A 25865-nucleotide genomic window follows, 5' to 3' on the forward strand; every position below is an offset into this window, starting at 1 on the left:
CTACACTAAACAACAGATTTTCAACACAGACAAAACAGCCTTATATTGGAAGATGATGCCATCTAGGATCTGCATAGCTAGGGAGAAGTCAATGCCTGGTTTTAAAGCTTCAAAGGACAGGCTGACTGTGGGTAAGGGTTAAGGCAGCTGGTGACTTTCAGTTGAAGCCAACGCTCACTGATCATTCTGAAAATCTTAGGGCCCTTAAGAATTATGTTAAATCTACTCTACCTGTGCTGTATAAACGGAACAACAAAGTCTGCATGACAGTGCATCTGTTTACAGCATCGTTTATTAAATATTTTAAGCCCACTGTTGAGACCTAATCCTCAGGAAAAAAAAGATTCCTTTCAAAATATTACTGCTCATTGACAATGCACCTGGCCACCCGAGTGCTCTCATGGACATGGACAAGGAGATTCATGTTTTCATGCCTGCTACCACAATATGCATTCTGAAGCTTATGGATCAAGAAGCAATTTCAACTTTCATGTCTTATTATTTAAGAAAATACATCTTGTAAGACTACTGCTACCATAGATAGTGATTCCTCAGATGGATATGGGCAAAATAATGCGAAAACCTTCTGGAAAGGATTCACCATTCTAAAGGCCATTAAAAATATTCATGATTCAGGAGGAGATCAAAATAGCAACATTAACAGGACTTTGGAAGGACTCCAACCTTCATGGATGACTTTGAGGAGTTTAAGACTTCAGTGGAGGAAGTAGCAGCAAATGTGGTGGAAATAGCAAGACAACTAGAACTAGAAGTGAAGCCTTAAGATGGGACTGAATTGCTGCAATCTCATAATAAAATGCCAGCGGATTAGGAGTTACTTCTTATGAATGAGCAAAGAAAGCAGTTTCTTGACAGAATCTACTCCTGGTGAAAATGCTCTCCCTGTCGCCTAGGCTGGAGTGCTGTGTTGAAATGACAAAAAAAGCGTTTAGAATATTGCATAAACTTGTAAAGCAGCAGCATGGTTTGAGAGAATTGACTCCAATTTTGAAAGTTCTGCTGTTGATAAAATGCTGTCAAACAGCATCTCATGTTACAGAGAAGTCTTTCTTGAAAGGAAGAGTCAATCAATACAACAAACATCATTGTTAGCTTATTTTAACAAATTGCTACAGCCACCCCAACCTTCAGCAACCACCGCACCGATCAGTTAGCAGCCATCAACATTGAGACAAGACCCTCGACCAGCAAAAGGATCATGACTCGTTGAAGTCAGGTGATAGTTAGCATTTTTTAGCAATCAAGTATCTTTAATTCAGATATGTACATTTGAGGCCAGGCACGGTGGCTCATGCCTGTAATCCCAACACTTTGGGAGGCCGAGGCAGGTGATCACCTGAGGTCAGGAGTTTGACCAGCCTGGCCAACATGGTGAAACCCCGTCTCTACTAAAAATATAAAATTAGCCAGGTGTGGTGGCACATGCCTGCAATCCCAGCTATTCAGGAGGCTGGGGCAGGAGAATCGCTTGAACCTGGGAGGCAGAAGTTGCAGTGAGCTGAGATTGCGCCATTGCACTCCAGCCTGGGCAACGAGAGCAAAACTCTGTCTCAAAAAAAAAAAAAATATATATATACAGTTGTTTGACATAATGCTATTGCACACTTTATAACAGACTATACGTATAGTGTAAACATAACTTGTATATGCACTGGAAAACCAAAAAACTGTTACTCATTTTGTTGTGATCATCATTTTATGTCAGTGGTCTGTGACCAAACCTGCAATATCTCTGAGGTATGCCTGTAGACAAGTGATTGGCAGCAGCTTTATTCATAATAGCCAAAAAGTGGAAACAATAGCAATAGCCTTCAAAGAGTGAATGGTTAAACTCTTTCATCTATATGATGGAATAGTACTCAGGGATAAAAAAGAACAAAACTATCATTCACTCAACAAGCTAGATGAATCACCACAGAATTATTCTGAGTGAAGAAAAAACAATCCAAAAAGGCTATATACCACAATTTCATGATATATAACATTTTTGAAATGATAAAATTATAGAAATAGAGAAGAAAGTTGTGGTTGCCAGGGGCTAAGGAGGAGCTAGGAAGTTAGTGGTTGTGGCCACAAGGCAATATTAGGAATCTTTGATGATGGAAATATTGTTACCTTACTTAAATGTATCAATGTCAATGTATTGATTGTGTTATGTATTCTATATGGTTTTGCAAGATGTTACCACTGGGAGAAACTAGGTAAGACGTACAAGAGATCTCTCTAGACTACAGTAGTCCTCACTTAGAGTTCCACTTTCGATGGTTTGAACCCAAAATGGGTTTCGTGGGTTTGTTACCCACGGCCAACCACTGTCCAAAAATATTAAATGAAAAATTCCAGAAGTAAACACTCACATTTTTATTACAATATATGGTGATAATTGTTCAATTTTATTATTATTTTGTTACTCTCTTACTGTGCCTAATTTAAAACTCAAATTTTATTATAGATATGTATGTACAGTCAGCCCTCCATATCTGTGGGTTCTGCCTTTGCAGAATCAACCAACTTCAGGTGAAAATATCCTGGGAAGAAAACAATAAAAAAATACGAATACACACACAAAATAAATTGTAAAATACAGTATCACAACTATTTATATAGCATTTACATTGTATCTAGTATTATAAGTAACCTAGAGATTATTTAAAGTATACAGAAGAAGGTGCATAAGTTACATGCAAATACATCATTTTATATAAGGGACTTGAGCATCCATGGATTTTTGGCATCCATAGGAGGTCATGGAACCAATCCCCCACAGATATTGACAGACAACCATGTAGGAAAAAACATATATAGGGTTCAGGCCTCCAATGGGGGTGTCTTGGAATTTAGCCTCTGAGGATAAGGAGGGACTACTGTATTTTTTATAACCACACATCAATCTATATAGTTAGCTCAAAATAGTGTTTTTTTGAACAACATTGCCCTTTGAAGGAATTATTAGCCAAAGCATGTCAGCAGATCTTTTTTTCTTTGAGGCAGGGTCTCTCCCTGTTGCCTAGGCTGGAGTGTAGTGGCAGGATTATACCTCACTGCAGCCTTGTCACCAGATTTTAATACAGCGGCGTTTTGAACAATAGGAGTCCAACTTCTATTTTTTTCCACCTCTGCCATCCCTGAGAAAGACCAACCCTTCCTCTTCCTCCTCAGCCTACTCAGTGTGAAGATGACAAGTCTGAAGACCTTTATGATCTACTTCCACTTACTGAACAGTAAATAATTTTCTCTTCCTTGTGATTCTAGTAACATTCTTTTCTAGTTTACTTTTAAAAATACAGTAAATAATACATATAACATATAAAATGTGTTAATCAACTTTGTTATCAGTAAGTTAACAATCGATTGTTATCGAATCAACAGTAGGTTATTAATAGTTAAGTTTTAGGGTAGTCAAAAGTGACACACAGATTTTTGACTGTGTGGAAGGTCAGTGCCCCTAACCCCTGTGTTGTTCAAGGGTCAGCTGTATTTCTAATTTTCTTGGTGACAGGCAGAAGAGTTTACTAAGAAAATTCACCTCTAACAATCTAGTTTCGAGGCATTTTCCAGGTGGTTTGTCATGTGCAGCTAGGAGCTAAATAGGCAAAGATGTAGAAGACAATGTAGATTTCGAAGAGAATATATAACACATTTTTATTAAAGTATGAAGTTGAACAAGAACTCAGTATTGAACTCAAGATATTTTCATTATTCCTGCCCATAATCATGAATGCTTCTAAACAGAGCGCAGGCAGCACCTGACCAGTGTATGACCAACTCATGGAGAAGCAATTCTAAAGGAAATCCTGTCTTCCTTACTTCCAGCCAGCCTAGGATACTTCCCTATCAGAATCTTCCACTCCCAAGCCATCTCTGCAGCTCACCTCAGCCCTAACCACTCCCAGCCCAAGTTGGCTAGCCAAAAAGAAGAGGAAGAAGAAAATGGTAAACATGTGCATGCCACACCTGTTTACTCTTCTCTCATGCCCGCCTTGCCACAATTCCTCTGAAGATGAACACCCAAAGGAAGGAGAGGGTAAGAATGGCAAAGGGCTTGCTAACACCTCCAGCTGCCAGGCCTCCTCTCACCAGTTATGAGGAAAGCCAGGCTTCATTCTTACCCCACCCCCACCAACTCTCACCTCCCTCAGCCTTCACAAAAAACTCCACCCATACCTCCCCAATCCTATCCAGAAGCATTTCCAAAGTCCCTTCTTCCCTTTAAAACTAGTCTCCTGGGCCAGGCGACATGGCTCACGCCTGTAATCTCAGCACTTTGGGAAGCCGAGACGGGCGGATCACGAGGTCAGGAGATCGAGACCAACCTGGCTAACACAGTGAAACCCCGTCTCTACCCAAAATACAAAAAATTAGCCAGGCGTGGTGGCGGGCACCTGTAGTCCCAGCTACTCGGGAGGCTGAGGCAGGAGAATGGCGTGAACCCGGGAGGCGGAGCTTGCAGTGAGCCGAGATCGCACCACTACACTCTAGCCTGGGCGACAGAGCAAGACTCCGTCTCAAAAAAAAAAAGGCAAAAAAAAAAACTAGTCTCCTCCAGCTCTGCTGAAGCCCTGCCACAGAAGTCACATTCCAAGTAACCGGAAAGAAAATACAGAATGAATGTAATCCATCATTTGTGGATACCCTAACCCTCGCCTTATAGTAACTCTAGTTACTAGAGCAACTAGGAAGCTCTCCTGAAATCGTAGTTCATTTTCTGGTGATTAGGTTACTTTCAGAAATTAGAGGTTTCATTTATACTAAGAAACTTAATATGAAACTACTATTCCCACCTACTGAGCAAGAAATGCTTTCACTTATTAATATATCTTGCCAGGGCGAGGCACAGTGGCTCAGGCCTATAATCCCAGCATCCTGGGAGGTCGAGGCAGAGGGATCACTTGAGCTCAGGAGTTCAAGACCAACCCAGGCAACATGGCAAAAACCCATCTCTACAAAAAATTAGCCGGGCATGGTGGCACACACCTGTAGTCCCAGCTACTCGGGAGGCTGAGGTGGGAGAATCACCTGAGCCCAGGAAGTCAAGGCTGCAGTGAGCCATGATCATGCCACTGCACTCCAGCCTGGGTAATGGAGTGAGACCCTGTCTCAAAAAAATAGAGACAGACAGACAGACAGACAGACAGACCCTGTCTCAAAAAAATAGAAAGAGACAGACAGACAGACAGACAGAGATAGGAGAAAGGGGGAGGGAGAGAGAGGTAGAGCAGAGAGAGAGGGAGAGGAGAGAGAAGAGAGAAAGAGAGAGAGAGATCTTGCCCACCTGGCTTTATGCTGAGACCCACCGAGTGAAGCCTGTGGCAGACAAGAGTGGTTTCTATGAAAAAAATAAAAATAAATAATAAATAAAAAGTGGTATCCCCAGATGTGAAGGCAAACTACAACAATGACAATGGCCTCTCTATTGATTGGCAGGGTCAATTTGGCTGACAAGTTGGCTGGTCAGGTTTCTCATCTCCAGGTGCTCTGCTTCCAAAGCTGGGAGTGGTACAAAGAGATTACATGGTCCTTGCACCAGAGTTCATCTACTTTACTCAACCCCATAGTTTTACATTCAGTTCTAACAAATTTAGATGGTTTCCAAGTTCAGTTAATCAGACAGAATAAATCTTCATAGAGAGAAAAACACTTTATTCATTCAACAACTATTTGTTGAGTGCCTAAGAAGTGCCAGACACTTGGAGATTCAGCAGTGACTGATACACAATGACCCCATCTCCTCCTGGCTTATGTGTGTTTGGTGGGAGGCAGAGGCAGAGGGTTAGACAGTAGAAAAGTAAATTAAAATTAAAATAATTGTAAATAAAATAATTACAACATGTTACGGTGGCTAACAAGGACATAAACAGAGCTGAGGATCTTGCACTCTCAGAATTATGAAAAGCAATATTCAATCAAGGCCAGGCGCAGTGGCTCACACCTGTACTCCCACCACGTTAGGAGGCCAAAGTGGGAGGATCCCTTGAGCCCAGGAGATCAAGACCAACAACATAGCAAGACCCCATCTCTACAAAAAATAAAAATAAAAATAAAAAAATTAGCCTGGCATGGTGGTTGTGCCCACAGTTCCAGCTACTCGGGAGGCTAAGGTGGGAGGATCGCTTGAGGCCTGGAGTTCAAGGCTGCAGAGAGCTGAGATTGTGCCACTGAACTACAGCCTGGGTAAAAGAGTGAGACCACATCACACGCAAAAATAATTAAAAAACAAAAACTAAAAAACTAAAAGCAACTGATCTTTGAGAAGTGATAACTGCATTCTCAAAGTACCTAATCTCAACAATACCCTAACTTAAAACCTGCTGACTAGGAGATGTATTTGACTGCAAATCTGGCCCACACAAGCAATAATCTGAGTTTCCATCAAGGAAGCTGTAAGCACCAAGTAGAGCAAAAACAAATCCAGGCCTCAAATGGAAAAAGCAGCTCTGAATTGTGATTTTCGAAGAAACCTGCCATTTCTTACACTTCAGTGTACTTTCCCCATATTTAACTCCAAGATTTTTGTTAATTTGTTTGGTTTTCCTTTCTCAAACAAAATTATGCTCAGACTGAAAACCCTAGATTTGTTCCCTATTGCATCTTCATTTCTTCCCAAACATTCCATAAAACGTGACCTACATTAAGTTAGCAAGTTAAGTCTGAAAGCGTCTACCTTCCCTGGGGAGGGGGAAGGTGTAGGCAGGGCAGAGATTTGTAGTCCAGCCCTCTTGCCACAAATTATGAATTCGAGAGGAATGACTTTGCTTTTTTAATGATCTCCAGAGAATGTTCCATCATTTCCCTCTCTTCACCCAGCTCCTTTGTAACCACTGCCAGAGAAGTCTTCCTTTAGCTTCTTAAACATCGATACTAAAACACTTCCAGACACCTGTGCTGCTTTCTGTTCCCATGGAGATTAGGCTGTGTAACAATCTCGCAAAGACGTTCCCCTCCGTCTCCTCATCCTCTTTTGAAACCCTTTTACGATTTCCCATCTCACACAGCATGACAGTCAAAGTCCCTGTGATGGCCAACTTCTGCATCACCTAGCCAGTCTGCCACCGCCAAAACTCTCCAGCCTCATCTTTCTACTCTTCCCCTGGTTCCTTGCCCACGCCTTTACACTTGTTCTCTGCTTGGAATCTTCCCTCCCCTCCTTGAGGAACTTTCTCAAATGTCACCTTCCCTCAATACTCCCCCTCCTCCATTTAAAACTATAAACTTCCAACTCTCTAAGCCCCTAAAGTACTCTATATTTAACTTATTGTATAAACTACTGTCCCTACTTGTAAGTTCCAAGATTGCAGGGATTCACCCGCTTTGTTCACTGCTGTCTGCCAAGGTCTAGAACAGTGCAAGTTACCCAACAGGAGTTCAATAAACAGCCATTCATTTAACAAATATTTGCTGAGCACTTCGTCCCGTCCAAGTTTGTTAAATCAAGACAAATAAGACACCGTCCCTGCCTTTAACGCACCAGATGGAGAAATGCACCACAGACATAAATGTGCAATACAGGCCTGACACTACGGCCACAAGCAAGTCAAAGAACGTGCCAAAAGTTCAGAGGAAGAAGCCTCGGCTTCGCCTTTCGGGAGACCAGTCCAGCTTTCCACCATCACGCTGCTCATCAGGGACCATCTCCGGGGGTCTCCTCTAGACCCTAAGGGAGGAGCGGGTCCCGCCCGCCATTCCCAGGTCTCAGAGTTTACTTGTCCAGAGATGCAACTTCCGGCCTCTTCAGGCCGGGCAAGATTTAAGGAAAGAAAAGAAACATAAGAACCTCCGTTCTTCGGTCTCCGTCCCCTCCCCTTCCCCCGCGTGCCGTCCCCACAACTGGCCAGGACTGAACCCAACTCTCGACCAACTCCCGGCAGCAAAACTAAGCACCCTACTTCCGTTGTCCCCACCTGTTCCCGGCGTCCCCTTCGGCTACTCCCGGCGTTTGCGCCAGCGGTCCCACGTGGGCTCGGGCGGGGCTAGCGCCGCGGCGGGGGCTGGGCACGCCCCTAGCGCATAGCTGGCTTCTGATTGGCTTTCCGGTGCTCGCCCGAGCAGGGTTGGGGCGAGTGGACCGCGCCTCTAAAGGCGCTTGCCAGGGCAATCTGGGCGATCGCTTCCTGGTCCTCGCCTCCTCCGTTGTCTCCCTGGAGTTCTTGCAAGTCGGCCAGGATGTCTCAGGTACAGCGCGTGCACAGCCAGGCTGCGAAGGTGCAGCGGGCGGGAGGCCTGTTGGGGGCTCAGCCGGCAGCCAGAAGCTCTCGGGCTCTTTCCTTCCGTGCCCCTCACTTGCTCATGGACCCATGCCTAGCCCTGATTCGTTGGACAGAGCCTTGTGAGCGGGATTTTCCGTTTGGGGATTTCTAAATCTGCTGCCCACCCCGCAACTGCCGGAAAGTTGCCCATGGGGTGGACTTCGCTGTGTAGCGGGAGAGGGGTGGGAGTCGAGGGTACTTGATGGAAAGATGGGGGAAGGGGTTGCACGGATTGGAGGAGCGAGGAGACTCAGTCCCCATCCCGAAGCACAGGGCAGGACGTCGCGGCGGAGTGGGGAAGCGAGGAGGCCGTGGCCGGGAGCTTGGAGGTCAGGGGAAGTATGGGGCCGGCTGCTCAGAGTGCGGGACCAGGAGAATCGCGGCCCGGGGAGAGGTGACCCAGGGGCCCCTCCCTTCCCTCCAGTGTAGACCCTTGTCTGAGACAGAGCTATGTGGGGCGACCTCTGGCTCCTCCCGCCTGCCTCTGCCAATCTGCGCACTGGGACAGAGGTCGGTGTTGAACGCGCGGGCCCCAGGGGGAGGGAGGGGACCAACGGGCTCCGGCGCTGACACCGCGGCACTCATGCCCTGTCCCCTTTCAGCTGTTTCCAGCATACTGTGCCCCCTCTGTCCTCAGGCCAGGGCTTCGCTGAAGCCCCGGCCACTCCCTAGTGCCTGGCCCGGTGGTGGCCAGGCAGTTGGCCGCGCTGCTTCTCCCGCAGAGTGGACCCCCACTGCGGGCGAAGGCTTGGCCTGCCCTCTTCACTGCTGTATTTCCAGACCTGACGCCTGCGTTTGTGAGAGCTCTGGATATATGGTTTTCGATTGAATGAGTGAACTGGAGGGGCTTCCCCTTCTTGTGTTGCTGAATCTTTCTAGCTGCCCTGTTGGGGCAGGGAGGGGCAGACACACTTCAGGGGCTGTATTGCCCGAAGGGTGCCACCTTTCCCACCTCTCCATCCCCGTAACTGGGCTGTCTTCAGGCCACAGTAGGATTCTTACCCTCTCCCACCCAGAGGAGGCCCTCAATCCTCTCCTCTCACTTCCATTTAGGCTGAGTTTGAGAAAGCTGCAGAGGAGGTTAGGCACCTTAAGACCAAGCCATCGGATGAGGAGATGCTGTTCATCTATGGCCACTACAAACAAGCAACTGTGGGCGACATAAATACAGGTATGCAGAGCGGGGGTTGGAAGGGCCTCTGCTCATCAAAGCAGGCTCAGCAGCCCAGACTGGAAGTCCCTGGGAACTTCACTCTCAAACTGCCTGAGGCCCTACTCTTCAGGTGGGGTATGGTGATGGTTCCTGGGGTGGAAAAGACCATGTTCCGGATTCTCAGTGTCTCCAGTAGTAGCAGAATTCAAATCCTGGTTTTAGAAGGTCTTTACTGGTTATCACCAGCAGCTACTCTCTACTAGGGAAGAAGCAAAGGCTGCAGCTTGGAAAAGACTTGCTGAAGGCTCTCAGCTCAGTAGTATCATTGTTGAGCCGTTCAGCTTCTGCCCTAGATAGGCAGGATCAAAGTTGGAGCACTTTTTTGGAGCACTTGACAGCCTGGCCAAGCCTGATGTCAGGAGCAGAGAAGCACCTGGTTTCTTGGGCTAGGTCAGAGCATTTCGCTAACAAGTCTGTGCCTTCCTGATGACAACTTTTTCCCTGCCCAGAAATCTTGGTGCAGATTTTGAGGCTGTGCTTTTGACTGTCATGCTCTGTAATAACATCTTTCCTGCCTTGGGCAGGTTTCATTCTGTCCCTAAGCCCCTGAAACATGGGTGGATACTGAGGCAACAGCACAGTGCATTCTGTGCAAGGACTCAGGGTTATCATGGCAGCACAGAAGGGAGGTCTCCCCTGCCCCTGCTGAGGAAGAAGGCGAGGATGGTCCCCATTTCCGCAGTAGCTGGGGTGGAAGATGGAGCAGGTGGGCTGGCTGCCAACCAGCTGGAAGCAGGAAATAGTACCCAGAATGACAGATCACAGGCAGTACCATATCAAACCCTGGGGTTCACATGGAGCACTTAGTTGAAGAAGGTCTTATGGCGAATTTGAGTTTTACAGTGAGTTCGTAAACTCTGTCCTTCCAGGGAGGGGAGGGGAAGGTGAAGTGGGGGAGGCCAGAGGTGCCAAGATGCTTTTCTGACAAACAGTATTTTCACAGAGACTGGCCTGTGCCCGTACTAGAGTTACCGATTTTCACATGAGTCTAGATAGACTGGCATAGGAATCTATCACTTACTGATCAAAGACGTGTCATCGGCTCTCTCTAGGGCTGTACTATACAGCCCTATTACACGATTATAAAACGTGATAGTCCAAACACGATAGTTTAGTATAATAGCCAGTAGCCACATATGACTATATGAATTTTAACTGAGGCTGGGCGCTGTGGCTCATGCCTGTAATCCCAGCACTTTGGGAGGCCGAAGCAAGCGAATCATGAGGTCAGGAGTTTGAGACCAACCAGGCTAACGTAGTGAAACCCCATCTCTACTAAAAATATAAAAATTAGCTGGGCATGGTGGCATATGCCTGTAGTCCCAGCTACTTGGGAGGCTGAGGCAGGAGAATCGCTTGAACCTGGGAGGTAGAGGTTGTGGTGAGCCGAGGTCGCACCACTGCACTCCAGCCTGGGCAACAGAACAAGACTCTGTCTCAAAAAAAAAAATTTTTAACTAAAAATAGTTAAATAAAATCAAGTTTAGTCTTCATTCACAGGAGCCACATTTCAGATGCCCAGTAGTCATTTCAGGTACTTGGTGTGGCAAGTGGCTCCTGAGTTGGACATTGCAAATATACATGTACATTTCCATTTCCACCGCTTGGAGAGAGCTGTCCTAGGATCTTGATGATGACCACAAGGGCAGTTTGTTTCAGCTGTGCCTGGGAACACTTCCCTGAAAGCGCTCAGGGACATTTTCTCAGGCACAGTGCTCCAGGCTACGGACTCTGATTGTTCCCTATGGCTTTGGGGCTGGGCATGGTAATGAAATAGGACAACAGGGAGATGGTGAGTGTGTTTCCCAACTGCAGATGATAACAGGTCTATAAGCATAAAGTCATCATATAACTTAAAGAAACCTTACCTTCGGTGAAATCTCCCACAGATCAGCAAGAAATAGACTAACAATTCGGTAGAAAAATGGGGCTAGGATATAAACAGTTCATAGGAAAGGACACCTGATATCATTAATGATAAGGGAGAGAAATTGGGTAGCTAAGAGCAGGGGTGAGAGAGAAACTTTATAGTATTTTCCTCTGTAGCTTTTGAATTTTAAGACATATGAATGGATTTTTTTTTAATTGTAATTAAAGTATAATTTTTTTAAAGGAGAAATTTTGGAGTCATTTAACTTGTAAGACAAAGGCTATCTTGTAATAAGAATACTGTTCTTCCTATTTGCTCGAGATTTTAAGTTTGGATTGGCATACATTGGTTTTCTTAGGGCAGAACCCACTCTACTAGACCTATTTAACCCCATGACAGAGCCTAGAAGGAACAGGTGTAATAGAAGATGGCATTTATGGCAAGAAGGTTGATCAAGTTCTCCATTAGAATTTGAACCAGATCTAATGCCTTTTCTTCCCTTGTTTAAGAACGGCCTGGGATGTTGGACTTCACGGGCAAGGCCAAGTGGGATGCCTGGAATGAGCTGAAAGGTAATTGTTCTAATCAATTTCCCTCATTTGTGAAACCCAGTAGTGAAAGAGTCTTCATTATGAAGTGTAAGGGAAGAGGAGAGAAAACAAAGTCAATGGGGCACGTGTGGGAAACCAGCCTGACCTGTGCCAGAATGGGAAAAAACCGGGCCACCTACTTTTTCTCCTAACACCATTTATGCCTTTTCTAAAAGCACCATCTCTGAGCAGGAGCATCATCTAGAGAGGAGGGACTGGGAACCAGGCCACTGAAAAATAGTTTGGGAAATGATGTAGTTGGCGTAGGCTTCGGATGTATTCAGAATAAGGGGTGGTTTCCTGTCTGCAACTCCCTCTCCCCTACAAGGCCAGGCGGTGACCCCCTAACCCCAGTGGCCCTCCCCAGTTCCTTCCTAGCCAGAAGGATACATGAAAGAAGGGAATGAGCTAATGCATGGCCTGCCGCTGGCATCGTAGGCTCAGTGAATGGAGCCATTATATGCTAAGCACCAGCAGCCAAGAAGTATCCAAGCTCATACTTAATCACGTGCCACCTGCAGCAGCAAGACCCAAGAGTTGGCACCAAAGCTCCTGGCAGCATTAGTGTTCCTGCTGGCTAGTTTCTGAATAAGCCCTCTGTCCTTCTGCGAATGAGAAACCCTTGAATTCAGAAAGGGCCACAATACAATAAACACACTCCTAGGATCTGCAAGTAACTGGGAAGGGAATGCCCATCTGCCTGCCCATTTTCATGGGACATTTCCATACCATCCTCAGGCCCCATGTACTCTCCAGTGCTTCAGAACAAGCTCTGAGTTCCAAAGGGTCTCTATCCTTCACCATAGAATCCAGGAAACTGGGTGTCACTGTCTCTGAGGGATACATTCAGTGTCCTTTCTACTGCAGCAAGAAGACAAAGATTTGTCTCATTCCCCTCCAAGAAGCAGCCACTTTTGGTCAGAGTTCCTGAAACTTTTCTCATAGCCTCTCTCTGGGGAGAATAGGGTGCCTGGCTTTGCTTTTTCACTGCCAGCTTAACAGCTCTGGGAGATAGGAGCCCAAAACAGAGACACTGAAAAGGCCAAAGCCAATGTCAGCCACGAGAGTTAGCAGGACCAGTAAAGTCACCACGATGACAGTTTCCTGCCTGTCTGGAGGGTGGCACCTCTCTCCCAAGGCTCACAATGGCCATTCCCCCAGGACAGGTGGGGGATGCAGGTGTCCAGCAGATGGGCGACAGATCTTGGCCAGCCCCACCAGGTTTTCTGAGCACAGTTGCTTATGGAGCATTCACTTCGGGCCAGGTTCTGTGGATACTGTCTCCTCCAACATGTAATTAGTAGAATCTCAACTTTATTAAGTGAGAAACTGAGCCTAGGAGAGTTACAGCAGAGCTGCCTGGGGCTCTGGAGGCTGCTTGTTTCCTACCATGCTACCTCCCTGACACATAATCCTGTCGATTCCTTACAGGGACTTCCAAGGAAGATGCCATGAAAGCTTACATCAACAAAGTAGAAGAGCTAAAGAAAAAATACGGGATATGAGAGACTGGATTTGGTTACTGTGCCATGTGTTTATCCTAAACTGAGACAATGCCTTGTTTTTTTCTAATACCGTGGATGGTGGGAATTCGGGGAAATAACCAGTTAAACCAGCTACTCAAGGCTGCTCACCATATGGCTCTAACAGATTAGGGGCTAAAACGATTACTGACTTTCCTTGAGTAGTTTTTATCTGAAATCAATTAAAAGTGTATTTGTTACTTTAAATAACTTTAGTGATCTGAGTTCTTGAGATCATTTACTCTGTCTGACCTCAGCCTTGCTTCCTTTTTCTAAAGACCTCTGGTAGTGCTTCAGCTGCATACCTGGTAGAGTATAAGGTGGGCAGTCCTGCCCTGCACCCTGGCCCAAGGTGTGCTGGCCCTTTGTGGGGAGGAGGAGGATGGTAGAAGTGACCTTTCTCTCCTCCTTCCCAGTTCAGCCACGCCGAGGAAGATGAGGCAGGCTGGCTGAGACCACAGTCTGCAAGTACTTCTGACGGGGACGTTCCTGCCCCAGGACCTGTGTGAGGCAGGGTTTACAGTGTTTGAGGTTTGTCTGAGGCCCAGCTGGTCCCTGATTCCAGAGTGCATGAGCCAGAGTGGAAGCCCCCATCAAGAATGGAGTGTGAACCTGACAGGAGGCATTCCCCAAGTCCCAGGGGAAGCCACAGACAGCTGTGTGGGCAACAGTCAGTGGGCAAGGGGTGTGTCCTCTGCAGGGAGCAGAACCCTGGGAGCTTGCAGAGAAGAAAGGCTGGAGCTTGACTCTGGAGGACGTAGGAGGTAGGTTGTTGAAAAGTAATAATGAAGAAAAGGAGATAGCTCGCTAGACCCTTCTTGCCAGATGTTCCCTTCCAGCTCTTGGGTTTACAATCCCGCTGCCCTTTGCAGTGGGGATCATACCTCAATATAGTGTAATGGGGATTACTGTGCCCATTATTTGAGTGAGGAAATTAAGGCTCAGAGGTGATTTAACTGGATCCAAGCCCAGGGCTCACTGGCCGGGAGGGCCCTGTTTGTCCCCCTCCACCACGTTCCCTCTCATGGCCCCTGGCTGCCACTTAGTCTGCACCTCTGCTGTGCTGCAGTGAGTGACATCTGTCTCTCTGGGCTAGCATAAGGTGCTGGTGTGAAATCTGTCCCTTGGGCTATGCAGCTCACTCCGGAAGAGTGGCTTAGACAAGGAGGTCCCACTTCTAAAGCTGGAGTGAGGCACAGATGAGAGAGACTTTTAGGCACCTCAGGTGACTAGGTCATAGCCGGTTTGGGAGATGCCCTCCCCGCTCGCTAGAAAGTACTTGTACCGGTTTCTCAGAAAGCAGTGTTTGTGCAGTTCTGAGAGCACCAGCAGCCTGGGGCTGCACCTGCTCCTGTGGCTCCCACAGGAGTCCTTGTACCACCCAGGGCTGGCTCACAGGGGGTCACTTGGGGACAAATTATCAGGGAAACCCACCCCCAATATTTCAACATAGGCTCTTTCTATTTTCCATAAGTGTCAGCCGGCTGAGAAATAAAGAGAAAGAGTACAAAGAGAGGAATTTTACAGCTGCGCCGCCAGGGGTGACGTGACATATCAGTAGGACCATGATGCCCACCTGAGCCTCAAACCAGCAAGTTTTTATTAAGGGTTTCAAAAGGGGAGGGGGTGTAAAACAGGGAGTAGGTACAAAGATCACATGCTTCAAAAGGCAAAAAGCAGAACTACTAATAAGGGTCTAAAAAAGATCACATGCTTCTGAAGGAACAGGACAAAGGGAAAAAGCAGAACTACTGATAAGGGTCCAACAAAGATCACAAGGCAAAGGGCAAAAGCAGAACTAATGATAAGGGTCTATGTTCAGCGGTGCATGTATTGTCTTGATAAACATCTTAAACAACAGAAAACAGGGTTCGAGAGCAGAGAACCAGTCTGACCACAAATTTACCAGGGCAGAGTTTTTCCCCACCCTAGTAAGCCTGAGGGTACTGCAGGAGACCAGGGCATATCTCAGTCCTTATCTCAACTGCATAAGACAGACATTCCCAGAGCAGTTGTTTATAGACCTCCCCCCAGGAATGCATTCCTTTCCCAGGGTATTAATATTAATATTCCTTGCTAGGAAAAGAATTTAGTGATATCTCTCCTTGCACATCCATTTATAGGCTCTCTGCAAGAAGAAAAATATGGCTCTGTTTGCCCGACCCCACAGGCAATCAGACCTTATGGTTGTCTTCCCTTGTTCCCCAAAAATCGCTGTTATTCTGTTCTTTTTCAAGGTGCACTGATTTCATATTGTTCAAACACACGTTTTACAATCAATTTGTACAGTTAACACAATTATCACAGTGGTCCTGAGGTGATGTACATCCTCAGTTTATGAAGATAACAGGATTAAGAGATTAAAGTAAAGACAGGCATAAGAAATCACAACAGTATTATTTGGGAACTGATAAATGTCCATGAAATCTTCACAATTTATGTTCCTCTGCTGTGGCTCTAGCCGGTCCCTCCTTTCGGGGTCCCTGACTTCCCGCAACATCTCTCCCTTTCTTTTTATATAAATGTGCCATGGCGATGAAGTCTTGTTCGTTCTCTCGGTTTTGACGCAGGATTCTTTGACTGGTCCAGCACACTAAAAACAAGCCAATTAAACAGAGAAACATGATTCCAAAATTTACTACAGTGGAGCCCCCAGTAGACTTAATCCAAGTTGTGGGGTTTAATCCAGAAAGACTTTCTGCCACCTGATCTAACACCTCAGCTCCAGGCACAATGGATAAATGAGCTTGAGAGGCTTCAAAAATTTGTTTATTTAATTTAGTTATGTCCAAGGATAAATTATCTTCCCTACCCAGCAGGTGTCCTTTGACCATTTCCCATGAATGATCAGTCTTGTTGTAGGAATATGGTGTGATACAAAGATCAGAAGTATTCCAATCAAATAGCATTTGCATGCGATGTTCGAGACTCATTAGCCAATCTCCAAGCCAAATAACAGACTGTCTTAAATCATTAATTTGATTAGCTAATTTTTGATCAATGCCCTGTTGAGAATTCCACATTTTGGTGGAGTTGGCTTGCCAATCATTAACAAAATGAGCCATTTGAATAGATTGGTGTAATGCCACTCTGGCAGTGGTGGCCAGTGCAGTGACTGTAATTAGGCCCATGATCACAGCAATTAAAGTGAAAGCAAATCTCTTAGATCTTTTGAGAATTCGTTGTAACACTTCATTAATTAAATGTACTGAGGGGGAAGATTCCCAAGTTCTGGGTAAAGTTACCAGTATCCAGATTCCTTCTCAAGCTCAAACCAACATTACACTTTTCCTGAAGTCAAAACGGGAGTTAACACAAGTGTATAAATGACAGTTAATGCATTGGACAGTTTGATTGTTCATTCAAATTTTGATATTTTCCACTAACAGCATGTAAGGAGGATTAACACAACTCTGTATAGGAATTGTCAGGCTGGAGGTAAACAAAGCAGAATGTTTGAATCTATGATGATACTGAGGGAGAAGGGCAGCGGGGGTAACGCACGATGTTCTCCACCATAAAGAAGCAATCCAAGGTGCCTGGGGATGCCGAAGAGGTAGAGGGGCATACCTGGGTCGAGAAGAATTATCATAATGCCAATTGGAGTCTCATAAAGGAGGATCGGCATCAAAAAGAGGAAAAGGGTTCAAAGGGGATTTATCATGGGGTTCAGAATCACAGATGCGAGGGGCGGTAGTGGGGATAACAGACAGAAAAGTTTCCGCTTCCCATACTCGCAGTCCGGACATGGCAAGAGCCAATTTCCAAAGTTCTGGGTGTTCTGAACTCAGAATGGGGAATATCATACGAGGCCTCAGGGGGGTAATGCCCTTATCTTCCCATTTTAAGGGAAAGAAGGAGCTGACCTCCTATGCAAAGTAAGATGAAGATCCCCGTCCTCCCAATAAAAAATAAAATAAGTAGCCTCCAGGCCTTCCCTTCTGCCAGAGGAGCAATTGTTTTTTAAATAGCCCTTTGGTGCCCAGTCTATTACTAAACTATATGAGTAATACTACTGCATGTGAGTTAACACAATCTTCCCAAATTAAAGTTTTAGATGGGCTCTCAAAATTTTTAGGACATGGTTTTCCTACAGGTTTACATTGAAAGTATGGGGTATCTCCTATTACTCCCCTTTTCATTTGTCTTAAAGGAGAAAGGGAGAGGCCAGAGACCAAATGTCCCCATTCCCCTGTGGCTAATCTCTCCGGAAGATAAGCAGGCCAGACTTGAGTTAATAGATGGATACAACCAGGTGCATGTCTGAGGCACAGAGGAGGGTATTTATAACCCATAGTAACATTAAATGCAGTGCCTTCTCCTCCTGGTTGAGCACGGCAACGGTCATCTGTAGCCCCAGGCATCCACACACTATCGTTAGTATAGATTTCCGCAGGAGCATCCGTCCAGGTGAGAGGTCGAATAAGCAGAGGACCCCTCCGTTCGGGGTCCCTGACTTCCCACAACACAAATGAGATTGTCAGTGGGGGCATCACCAAGCGTCACCTCGTCTGTGAGGAGCCCACAGCACCTCTGGTCCATCTTAGCTGGAATCTGGCTTTAGTGACACACTGACTTGTGAATCCTACTTCAGTCTCTCAGTGCTGAATCATGTATCACCTCGGAGCCACAGTTCCTTCATCTGGAAAATGGGTAGAATCTGCACCTCACAGTGCTGACAAAATGGATCAGTGTTTAGCGCAGTGCCTACCCAACAGCAGCTGGTTTGTGGCCCAAAGGTCTCCCTGGCAGGCTGGCCTGGCCTGGCTGCACAGTGCTGCTCCTCACCTTAGCAGGGCTTCAGCAATTTAGGGGTCAACCACGCAAGTAAGTGGGGGTTATCTGAGATGTCCTCCCCAAACAAATAGTTGCAAGATTCACAAGTCTGGAAATCGGGGCTGAGGACCAGGAGCCAGCCAGAAGGGAACGTGGAAAGGCCCCTGAATTTCAAGTGGCAGGGGCTTTCACTCAGTCGCCACCCAAATTAAATAGACCTGGGACAAGGTATCTCACCTCTGTAAGCCTCATATTTTTCATCAGTAAGCCAGGGCTGAGCAGAAGGTCATGTGTCCATTGAAAGCCAGAGAAGGAGAAAGAGAAAACCCCCGGGGCTGGCTGGCTTGATCAGAACCAGGCTTGGGCTGGGAAGTGGTGAGGGGGTAGTTGAAGTACCCACATGATTAAGGGTGCTTAAAATTAAATTATAGGTATTTGAAGTTGAGGATGAGCCAAGAGACATCATCAGCGAGGGCGGCTTTTGCACAGTTGTGCCTTTGGGGTCTGGGTCAGGGCAAGACAAGGCCTGTGCCCTTTGCAGCTCCCATGGAAGAGAAGTTCAGAATGTGTTTTCTCCTGTTCATTTTGTGGTCACAGTCTATCTCTCTTTCAAAAGGACTTGGGACAGCTAAGAATAAACCCCCAAATAAGGGAAGTCCTGTGCTGGACCCTAGGGTTTAAAGATAATAAAGACTCATTCTTGCCTGAAAGCTGTAAACTGCAGCACAACAGATGTGCCATGGGGGGGCCCTCTCCTCCCACTCCAAGCAGAGAACCCATCCCCTTCTTGGCCACAACCCGCTGCGTCAGGTACAGCTCAACCCTTGGAAGAGTAGGAATCATTGGTCTACAGTTTTTCTTATTTTATGGTTTTTGGTAAGTATGCTTGCTAAGTAATGAATGAACATAAGTCTAAACTGTAAATATTTTCTTTTTAATGTAGCTGTTGACAACCAAAATGAGTGACTGAGGCAGGTGTCCCCATCAATGGAGGTTTATTGAGCCAGCTTTGAGGGCGTGCCTGGGAAAAACACACGAGCCACACAGACAGATCTGTGGCTGTTTTTCTTTTTCCAAAGAAGCTCTGGGGAGGTTTAGTATTTATACAGTTTCCCTAAAGGGGATGGGGGTGGGGTGGCAGTGACAGGAATGGTTACATACTTGTGAGACCTCAGTCAGTGCCTACTAAGTCTACGTTTTACTAAAATAAGATTTGAAGGCAAAGGGAATAGAGGAAGCAGATGTCTCAGGGAGGGGCGAAGGAACAATTAATCTCATCTTTGTTCTGTACCTGGGAAGATAAGCTGATAATCTACATTATCAGTGTGGAGTCCTTGGAAAGGACTGGTTTCTGTTTAGCCCTTAGGATGGTTAGCCAGGGAGAGGGTGTAATGAGGTATGTCTGAACTCCCATCCTATCATGCTCAGGAACTCAGCTTCCAAGGTTTCTCTGGGGTCCTCTTGGCCAAAAGGGGGTACGTTCATTCTGCTGGGGAGCTTGGATTTCATTATTGATATGGCTTGGATGTGTGTTCCCTGTCTTTACAGTATAAGCAAAAATTTGCAAATTTTGCCATATTCTTGGACAGACTGTAAAAAAGATTTTTTAAAAAAGAAAAGAAGGCAAGGAGCAGTGGCTCACGCCTATAATCCCAGCACTTTGGGAGGCCGAGGCAGGCAGATCACCTGAGGTCGGGAGTTGGAGAAACTTTAGTAGAGACGAGCTCGTCTCTACCAAAAATACAAGCATGCCTGTAATCCCAGCTACTTGGGAGGCTGAGGCAGGAGAATCACTTGAACCCCAGAGGCGGAGGTGGCAGTGAGCCGAGATGGCGCCGTTGCACTACAGCCTGGGCAAAAAGCAAAACTCCATCTCAAAAAAAAAAAAAGAAAAGAAAGAAAAGAAAAAAGATTTGCAAATTGATTTTTCATGTCTTTCTTTCTTTTTAATTTTAATATAGCAAGCTTATCCTTAAGCAAATTGATTTTTAAGAGATATTAAACAAGCCTTGGCAATATTGCCTTCTCAATCCCCAGAGAGAAATCTTCACATCCCATCTCCAAACTGCTGCATTTTAAGAAATATTTTTCCAAATATGAAAAACAATATGCATGCATTGCAGAAAACTTAGAAAATATTGAAAACTATAAAAAGAGAACAAATAATCTCTCATAATCATTTAGCACATAATGGGAATCATACTGTGTATAAAGTTCTATAACCTGATTTTTCTCCCCTAAAGTATATCATGAAAAATGTCTGCATAATATTTGCATCACATTGTTAAACTATAATTTAATTAGTACCCTATAAGCAATACCCTATTTTTCCTGTTATTATAATAATTTGTTAAACTTTTTTTTTTTTTTTTTTTAAGACGGAGTCTCGCCCTGTCGCCCAGGCTGGAGTGCAGTGGAGCGATCTCGGCTCACTGGCTCACTGCAAGCTCCGCCTCCCGGGTTCACACCATTCTCCTTCCTCAGCCTCCCAAGTAGCTGGGACTACAGGTGCCCGTCACCACACCCGGCTAATTTCTTTTTGTGTTTTTAGTAGAGACAGGGTTTCACCGTGTTAGCCAGGATGGTCTCCATCTCCTGACTTTGTGATCTGCCCGCCTCAGCCTCCCAAAGTGCTGGGATTCCTCGCCCAGCCTGTTAAATATCTTTATACATGGATCTTTGAAAACATTTTGATTTTTTGCCCATAGAATAGATATACCCTTGGATATAACTTATTGAGTAAAAATGTATGATCTTTTATACATATTGTTAAATTATTTTTGTAAAAACCTGTTACTAGTAATGTATAAAAGTGCCCTCTCACCAACTTCTTGCTAGCACTGAATATTATTATTTTAAACATTGTTGTTTTTATAATTCAGCCGGTAAGTGGTAGCTTGCAGTTTCAGGCTCCCTTGAAAGTGAAAAAGGTTTGATGGCTGCCTTCTCCAGGATTCTCTTTAGCGGCCTCTGCTGCTTCAGCTCTATCGCTCTCTCTCTCTCCCTTGGGGCCATCTTGCATAGTTTCTGGTTTCCTCCTTCCTGTTGTATTTTGGAGTTCTTCCCACAGAGTTTTTCTTTTTCAGTCCCAGCTCTCCACTTCAAAGTCTACTTCTGCCAGGGTGCAGCAGGTCAGATGTTTTCCATTAACGAAGGTCGTATATGTTAAATGGTTAACCCGGAACCCTCTGGAGTCAGCAGAGGTGTTGAGTGGAGCTGTGCCTGCCAGGAAATGCCCCCTTATCCTCATTTCTGCCCATTGGGCAGAGCAGCATTTTCCGCTTGGCAGAGCAGGCCTGATGCAGCGCTCAGAGGGAACCAAGCCAGTGCTGGCATTGCTGCCAATAGCTACTGAGGAAGCAATCTCCTTAACGATACATGTGATCAAGACTCAAAAGCTTAAAAGAGAACCTGTAGATCTTGCGTGGGCAGAGACCATGAGTCATCTAGAAATGGTGTTTAGGGCTGTGAGCAGATGACACCATTTCCAGTGGAGACAGTCACGGGACAGACAGCAGGACAGAACTGGGACCTGGGATCTGCAGAAGCCACATGATGGAGCGATAAGACCACCTGGCCTGGGCCAGGACGCAGACCATTCTTTTAGCCACACCAAACTTTAAAGGACTTTCCATTTGTTATTTCTCTCCATTTTATTATGAAAATAAGTTGAAAGAATTTTCCAGCAAACACCCACGTGTCCACTACATAGATTTTCTCACAGCATTTTACACGAATTGCTTTTTTTTTTTTTTTAAACATTTTGTAGAGATGGGGTTTTGCTATTTTGCCCAGGTTGGTCTCAAATCCCGGGCCTCAGGCAATCCTCCTGCCTCGGCCTCCCAAAGTGCTGGGATTACAAGCATGAGTCACTGCACCGGGCTGCGTTATCATATATTAATCCACCTATCCATCATCCCTCTATCTCTCAAGCAATCTAAATTATTTTTTCTGTGAATATCAAAATAAGTTGCCGATGTCAGTATGCTTCCCCAAAAAACTGAATCATGTATATTATTAACCAAAGTTCAGTATTTATTTATAGTCCATTATTTCCTTAGGGAAAGATTTATATACCACAGATTGCATGCAAAAACGTGTACTGTGTGATGTTTTAACAAATGCATATACTTGTACAACCCAGATCCCTATCGCAATATAGAACATTACTATCAATCCAGAAAGTTCCTTCATGCCCCTTCCCAGTCAATATCTGTCATCATGGTCCTAGAGGCAAATTCTGCTCTGGCTTTTTCTACCGCAGATTAGTTTTGCCTGTTCTACAACTTCCTATAGATGAAATTATATATTTGTATTTTTGTGTGTGAGACTTCTTTTACTCCATCTAAGGACACTTTACTATATAGGAGGAAACTGGCAAACTATAGGGCCTGCCAGGATCCTGTTTTTTGTTTAGGAACAGAGAAAACCTTTTTTCTTAAATCGAATTTTAAGTGACAGTAAGAAACACCATTAAGGGGGGCAAAGGTTTCCTATCTCATTCTATGGAGCCAGCACTGCCCTAACACCAAAACCAAACAAAGACATTACAAGAAAAGAAAACTGCAGACCAGTATCTTTTATGAGCATAGATGCAAAATCCTCAACAAAATATTAGCAAATTGAATCCAACAGTTTGATAGAAAAGTGTAACTGACTTTGGGAGGCTGAGGCAGGCAGATCACTTGAGCTCAGGAGTTTGAGACCAGTCTGGGCAACATGGCAAAACCCCACCTCTACTAAAAATACAAAAATTAGCTGAGTATAGCGGTGCACTCCTCTAATCTCAGCTACTGGGGAGGCTCAGGTGGATGGATTGCTTGAGCCTGGGGAGGTTGAGGCTGCGGTGAACTGAGATCATGCCACTGCACTCCAGCCTGGGCAACAGAGTGAGACACTGTCTCAAACAAAACAAAACAAAAAAACAAAAGAAAGAAAAGTGTAATCACCCAACAGGTTCTCCTTGCCCACTGCCTAGAGAGAGCCGATTTATCAAGACAGGGGAATTGCAATAGTTTAATTCTCACAGAGCCAGCTGTATGGGTGACTGCAGTTTTATTATTATTCGAATCAGCCTCCCAGAAAGCTAGGGGATCAGGGTTTTTAAGGATAATTTGGTGGGCAGGGGGTCAGAACATGGGAGTACTGACAGGTTGAGTTGGAGATGAAATCATAGGGAGCTGTGCTCTTGTGCTGAGTCAGTTCCTGGATGGGGGCCACAAGACCAGATGAGCCAGTTTCTCGATCTGGGTGGTGCCAGCTGATCCATTGAGTGCAGGGTCTGATCTTAGGTTTTGCAATAGTAATATTATCCCCAGGATAATTTGGGAGGTTTAGAATCTTGCAGCCTCTAGCAGCGTGACTCCTAAACCATCATTTCTAATCTTGTGGCTAATCTGTTAGTCCTGCAAAGGCAGTCTAGTCCCCAGGCAGGAAGCGGATTTGTTTTGGAAGAGGGCCGTTATCATCTTTGTTTCAAAGTTAAGCCATAAACTAAGTTCCTTCCAAAATTAGTTTGGCCTGCACCCAGGAATGAACAAGGACAGTTTGGAGGTTAGAAGAAAGATGGAATCAGTTAGGTCAGATCTCTTTCACTGTCATAATTTTCTGTTCTAATTTTTGCAGAGGCGGTTTCAAAAGAATTATACACACAACCAAGTCACATTTCTCCCAGGAATGCAAGCCTGATTTAATATTCAAAATCAATTAATGTTACTCATCACATCAACATGTTAAAAGAGAAAAATCACATGATCTTATTAATAGATGCAGAAAAAGTATTTGACAAAATTCAGCACGCATTTATGATTAAAAAAAGAAACTTTCAGTAAACTAGGAGTAGAAGGGAACTTCCTCAACTGGGTGAAGAATATCTACAAAATATCTATAGCTAACATCTTACTTAATAGTGAGAGACTCAAAGCTTTCCCACTAAGGAAACAAGGAACAAAGCAAGGATGTCCTCTCTCCCCACTCCTTTTCAACATTTTCCTGGAAGTTCTAGCTAATGCAATGAGATGAGGAAAGGAAATAAAAGAATACAAACTTAAAGAATAAAATAAATACAAATAAAAAATACAAATTAGAAAGGAAGAAATAAAACTATTTTTGTTTGCAGATGATATGCTCATAGTCAATGAAAAACTTCTGGAACTAATAAGCAATTATAGCAGGATTCCAGGATACAAGGTTAATATACAAAAGCCAACTACTTTCCTATATACCAAGTGGAATTTGAAATTAAAAACACAATACCATTTCCATTAACATCCCCCAATATGAATTCCTTAATTATAAATCTAACAAACTATGTCCAAAATTTTTATGAGGAAAAGTACAAAATTCTGATGAATGAAATCAAAGAACTAAATAAATGGAGGTATATAACATGTTCGTGGAGGAAGACTCAATATTTTCAAGATGTTAGCTCTTCCTCAGCTTGATCTAATTTAATGCAGTCCCAATCAAAATTTTATCAAGTTATTTTGTGGATATTGGTAAATTAATTCTGAAGTTTATATGCAGAGGCAAAAGATCTAGAATAGTGAACATGATATCTTCAAGTACAAAGTCGGAGGACTGACAGTACCTGATATCAAGACTTACTATCAAGCTCCAATAAGACAGTGTAGTATTGATGAAAGAATAGCCAAATAGATCAATGGAACAGAAGAGAGAGCCCAGAAAATAGATCCACATAAATACAGCTAAGTGATCTTTGACAAAGGGGCAAAGGCCATACATTGAAGAAAAGATAGTCTTCAACAAATTGTGCTAGAACAACTGGACATCCACATGCAAAAAAAAAAAAAAAATGACTCTATGCACAGGCCTTCCCCCTTTCACAAAAACTAACTCAAAATGGATCATAGACCTAAAAGTAAAATGCAAAAGTATAAAGCTTCTAGAAGATAACATAGGAGAACACCTAGATGACCTTGGCTATGGTGATAACTTTTTAGATACACACCAAAGGCATGATCCACAAAAGAAATATGTGTGTGTGTGTGTGTGTGTGTGTGTGTGTGTGTGTGTGTGTATTTTTGTAGAGACAGGGTCTTACTTTGTTGCCCAGGTTGGTCTCAAACTCCTGGGCTTAAGTGATCCTCCCGCCTCAGCCTCCCAAAGTTCTGGGAATACAGGTGTGAGACACCGTAACTGGCTGACACACAAAAAAATTGGTAAGTTGAACTTTTTAAAAATTAAATAATACGGAATAGTCACACTATGGAATAATATACAGTAACAAATGGAAAACGACAACCTCATGCAACATATCCTACAAGGTTGACAGAGGAACATGTAAAGAGAATGCTGCAAGGTTGTCAGAGGGACATGGCAGAATGGTCTGGTGGAATGGGCCCAGGTCTGGAGGAAGGAAGGCCTTGGGGCCTGATGAGCAAAGTGTGAAGTGTCTAGGGAGGGAGCTTTGGGACAGAGTACATAAAGCATGGGATTTACTTCAGTTCCAGCAGGCCTGGGTTCAAATCCTGGCTCTGCTACTTACCACTAACCTCTCTGGAACTCCATTTACACATCTCTAAAAGGGATTATTATGATGATTGAATGAAATCAAATGTGTTCAAATGTATAAAGTGCCTGGCGTCCAGTACCTACTCAATACATGGA

The 25865-nt window shown here is 44.7% G+C and overlaps 2 protein-coding genes across 16 annotated transcripts in view; one reads left to right on the plus strand and one right to left on the minus strand.

The window, feature by feature from the left end:
- The window catches only part of C13H2orf76 (chromosome 13 C2orf76 homolog), an 85226-nt gene extending 77167 nt beyond the window's left edge, over nucleotides 1–8059 (minus strand). For 2 of the 12 annotated variants that reach the window (XR_004670085.3, XM_057301385.1), the window contains exon 1: nucleotides 7920–8044. Coding sequence is in view for 3 of the 12 variants with exons in the window: in XM_034953937.3 (XP_034809828.1) it covers nucleotides 7566–7640 (75 nt within the window). In the remaining 9 variants the exon portion in view is untranslated. The other 10 variants (XM_034953939.2, XM_034953938.3, XR_004670084.3 and 7 more) reach the window with 9 other exon arrangements.
- Nucleotides 8059–13670, plus strand: DBI (diazepam binding inhibitor, acyl-CoA binding protein). Of its 4 annotated transcripts, none has more exons than XM_003819142.5 (4): nucleotides 8059–8190; nucleotides 9318–9435; nucleotides 11857–11919; nucleotides 13369–13670. In XM_003819142.5, the coding sequence occupies exons 1-4, from the start codon at nucleotides 8182–8184 to the stop codon at nucleotides 13440–13442; spliced, it is 264 nt and encodes an 87-aa protein (XP_003819190.1). In that variant the 5' UTR covers nucleotides 8059–8181; the 3' UTR covers nucleotides 13443–13670. The 4 variants fall into 4 exon arrangements, with proteins under 4 accessions (XP_003819190.1, XP_063451189.1, XP_034809833.1 ...); XM_034953942.2 differs by lacking the exon at nucleotides 8059–8190 and adding an exon at nucleotides 8230–8593; XM_034953943.1 differs by lacking the exon at nucleotides 8059–8190 and adding an exon at nucleotides 8467–8658.
- Nucleotides 13671–25865: the final 12195 nt, after the last annotated feature.

This window comes from Pan paniscus, chromosome 13 (assembly GCF_029289425.2).
Source record: "Pan paniscus chromosome 13, NHGRI_mPanPan1-v2.0_pri, whole genome shotgun sequence".
NCBI classification, from domain to species: Eukaryota; Metazoa; Chordata; class Mammalia; order Primates; family Hominidae; genus Pan; species Pan paniscus.

Bases quoted from the DNA above. Each gene is read 5' to 3' on its own strand.
- DBI (XM_034953943.1), top strand. From the start codon at position 8,467: ATGGAAAGATGGGGGAAGGGGTTGCACGGATTGGAGGAGCGAGGAGAC. The intron at 8,659-9,317 runs GTGACCCAGGGG...ACTTCCATTTAG, and splicing joins GAATCGCGGCCCGGGGAGAG to GCTGAGTTTGAGAAAGCTGC. The intron at 9,436-11,856 runs GTATGCAGAGCG...CCCTTGTTTAAG, and splicing joins TGTGGGCGACATAAATACAG to AACGGCCTGGGATGTTGGAC.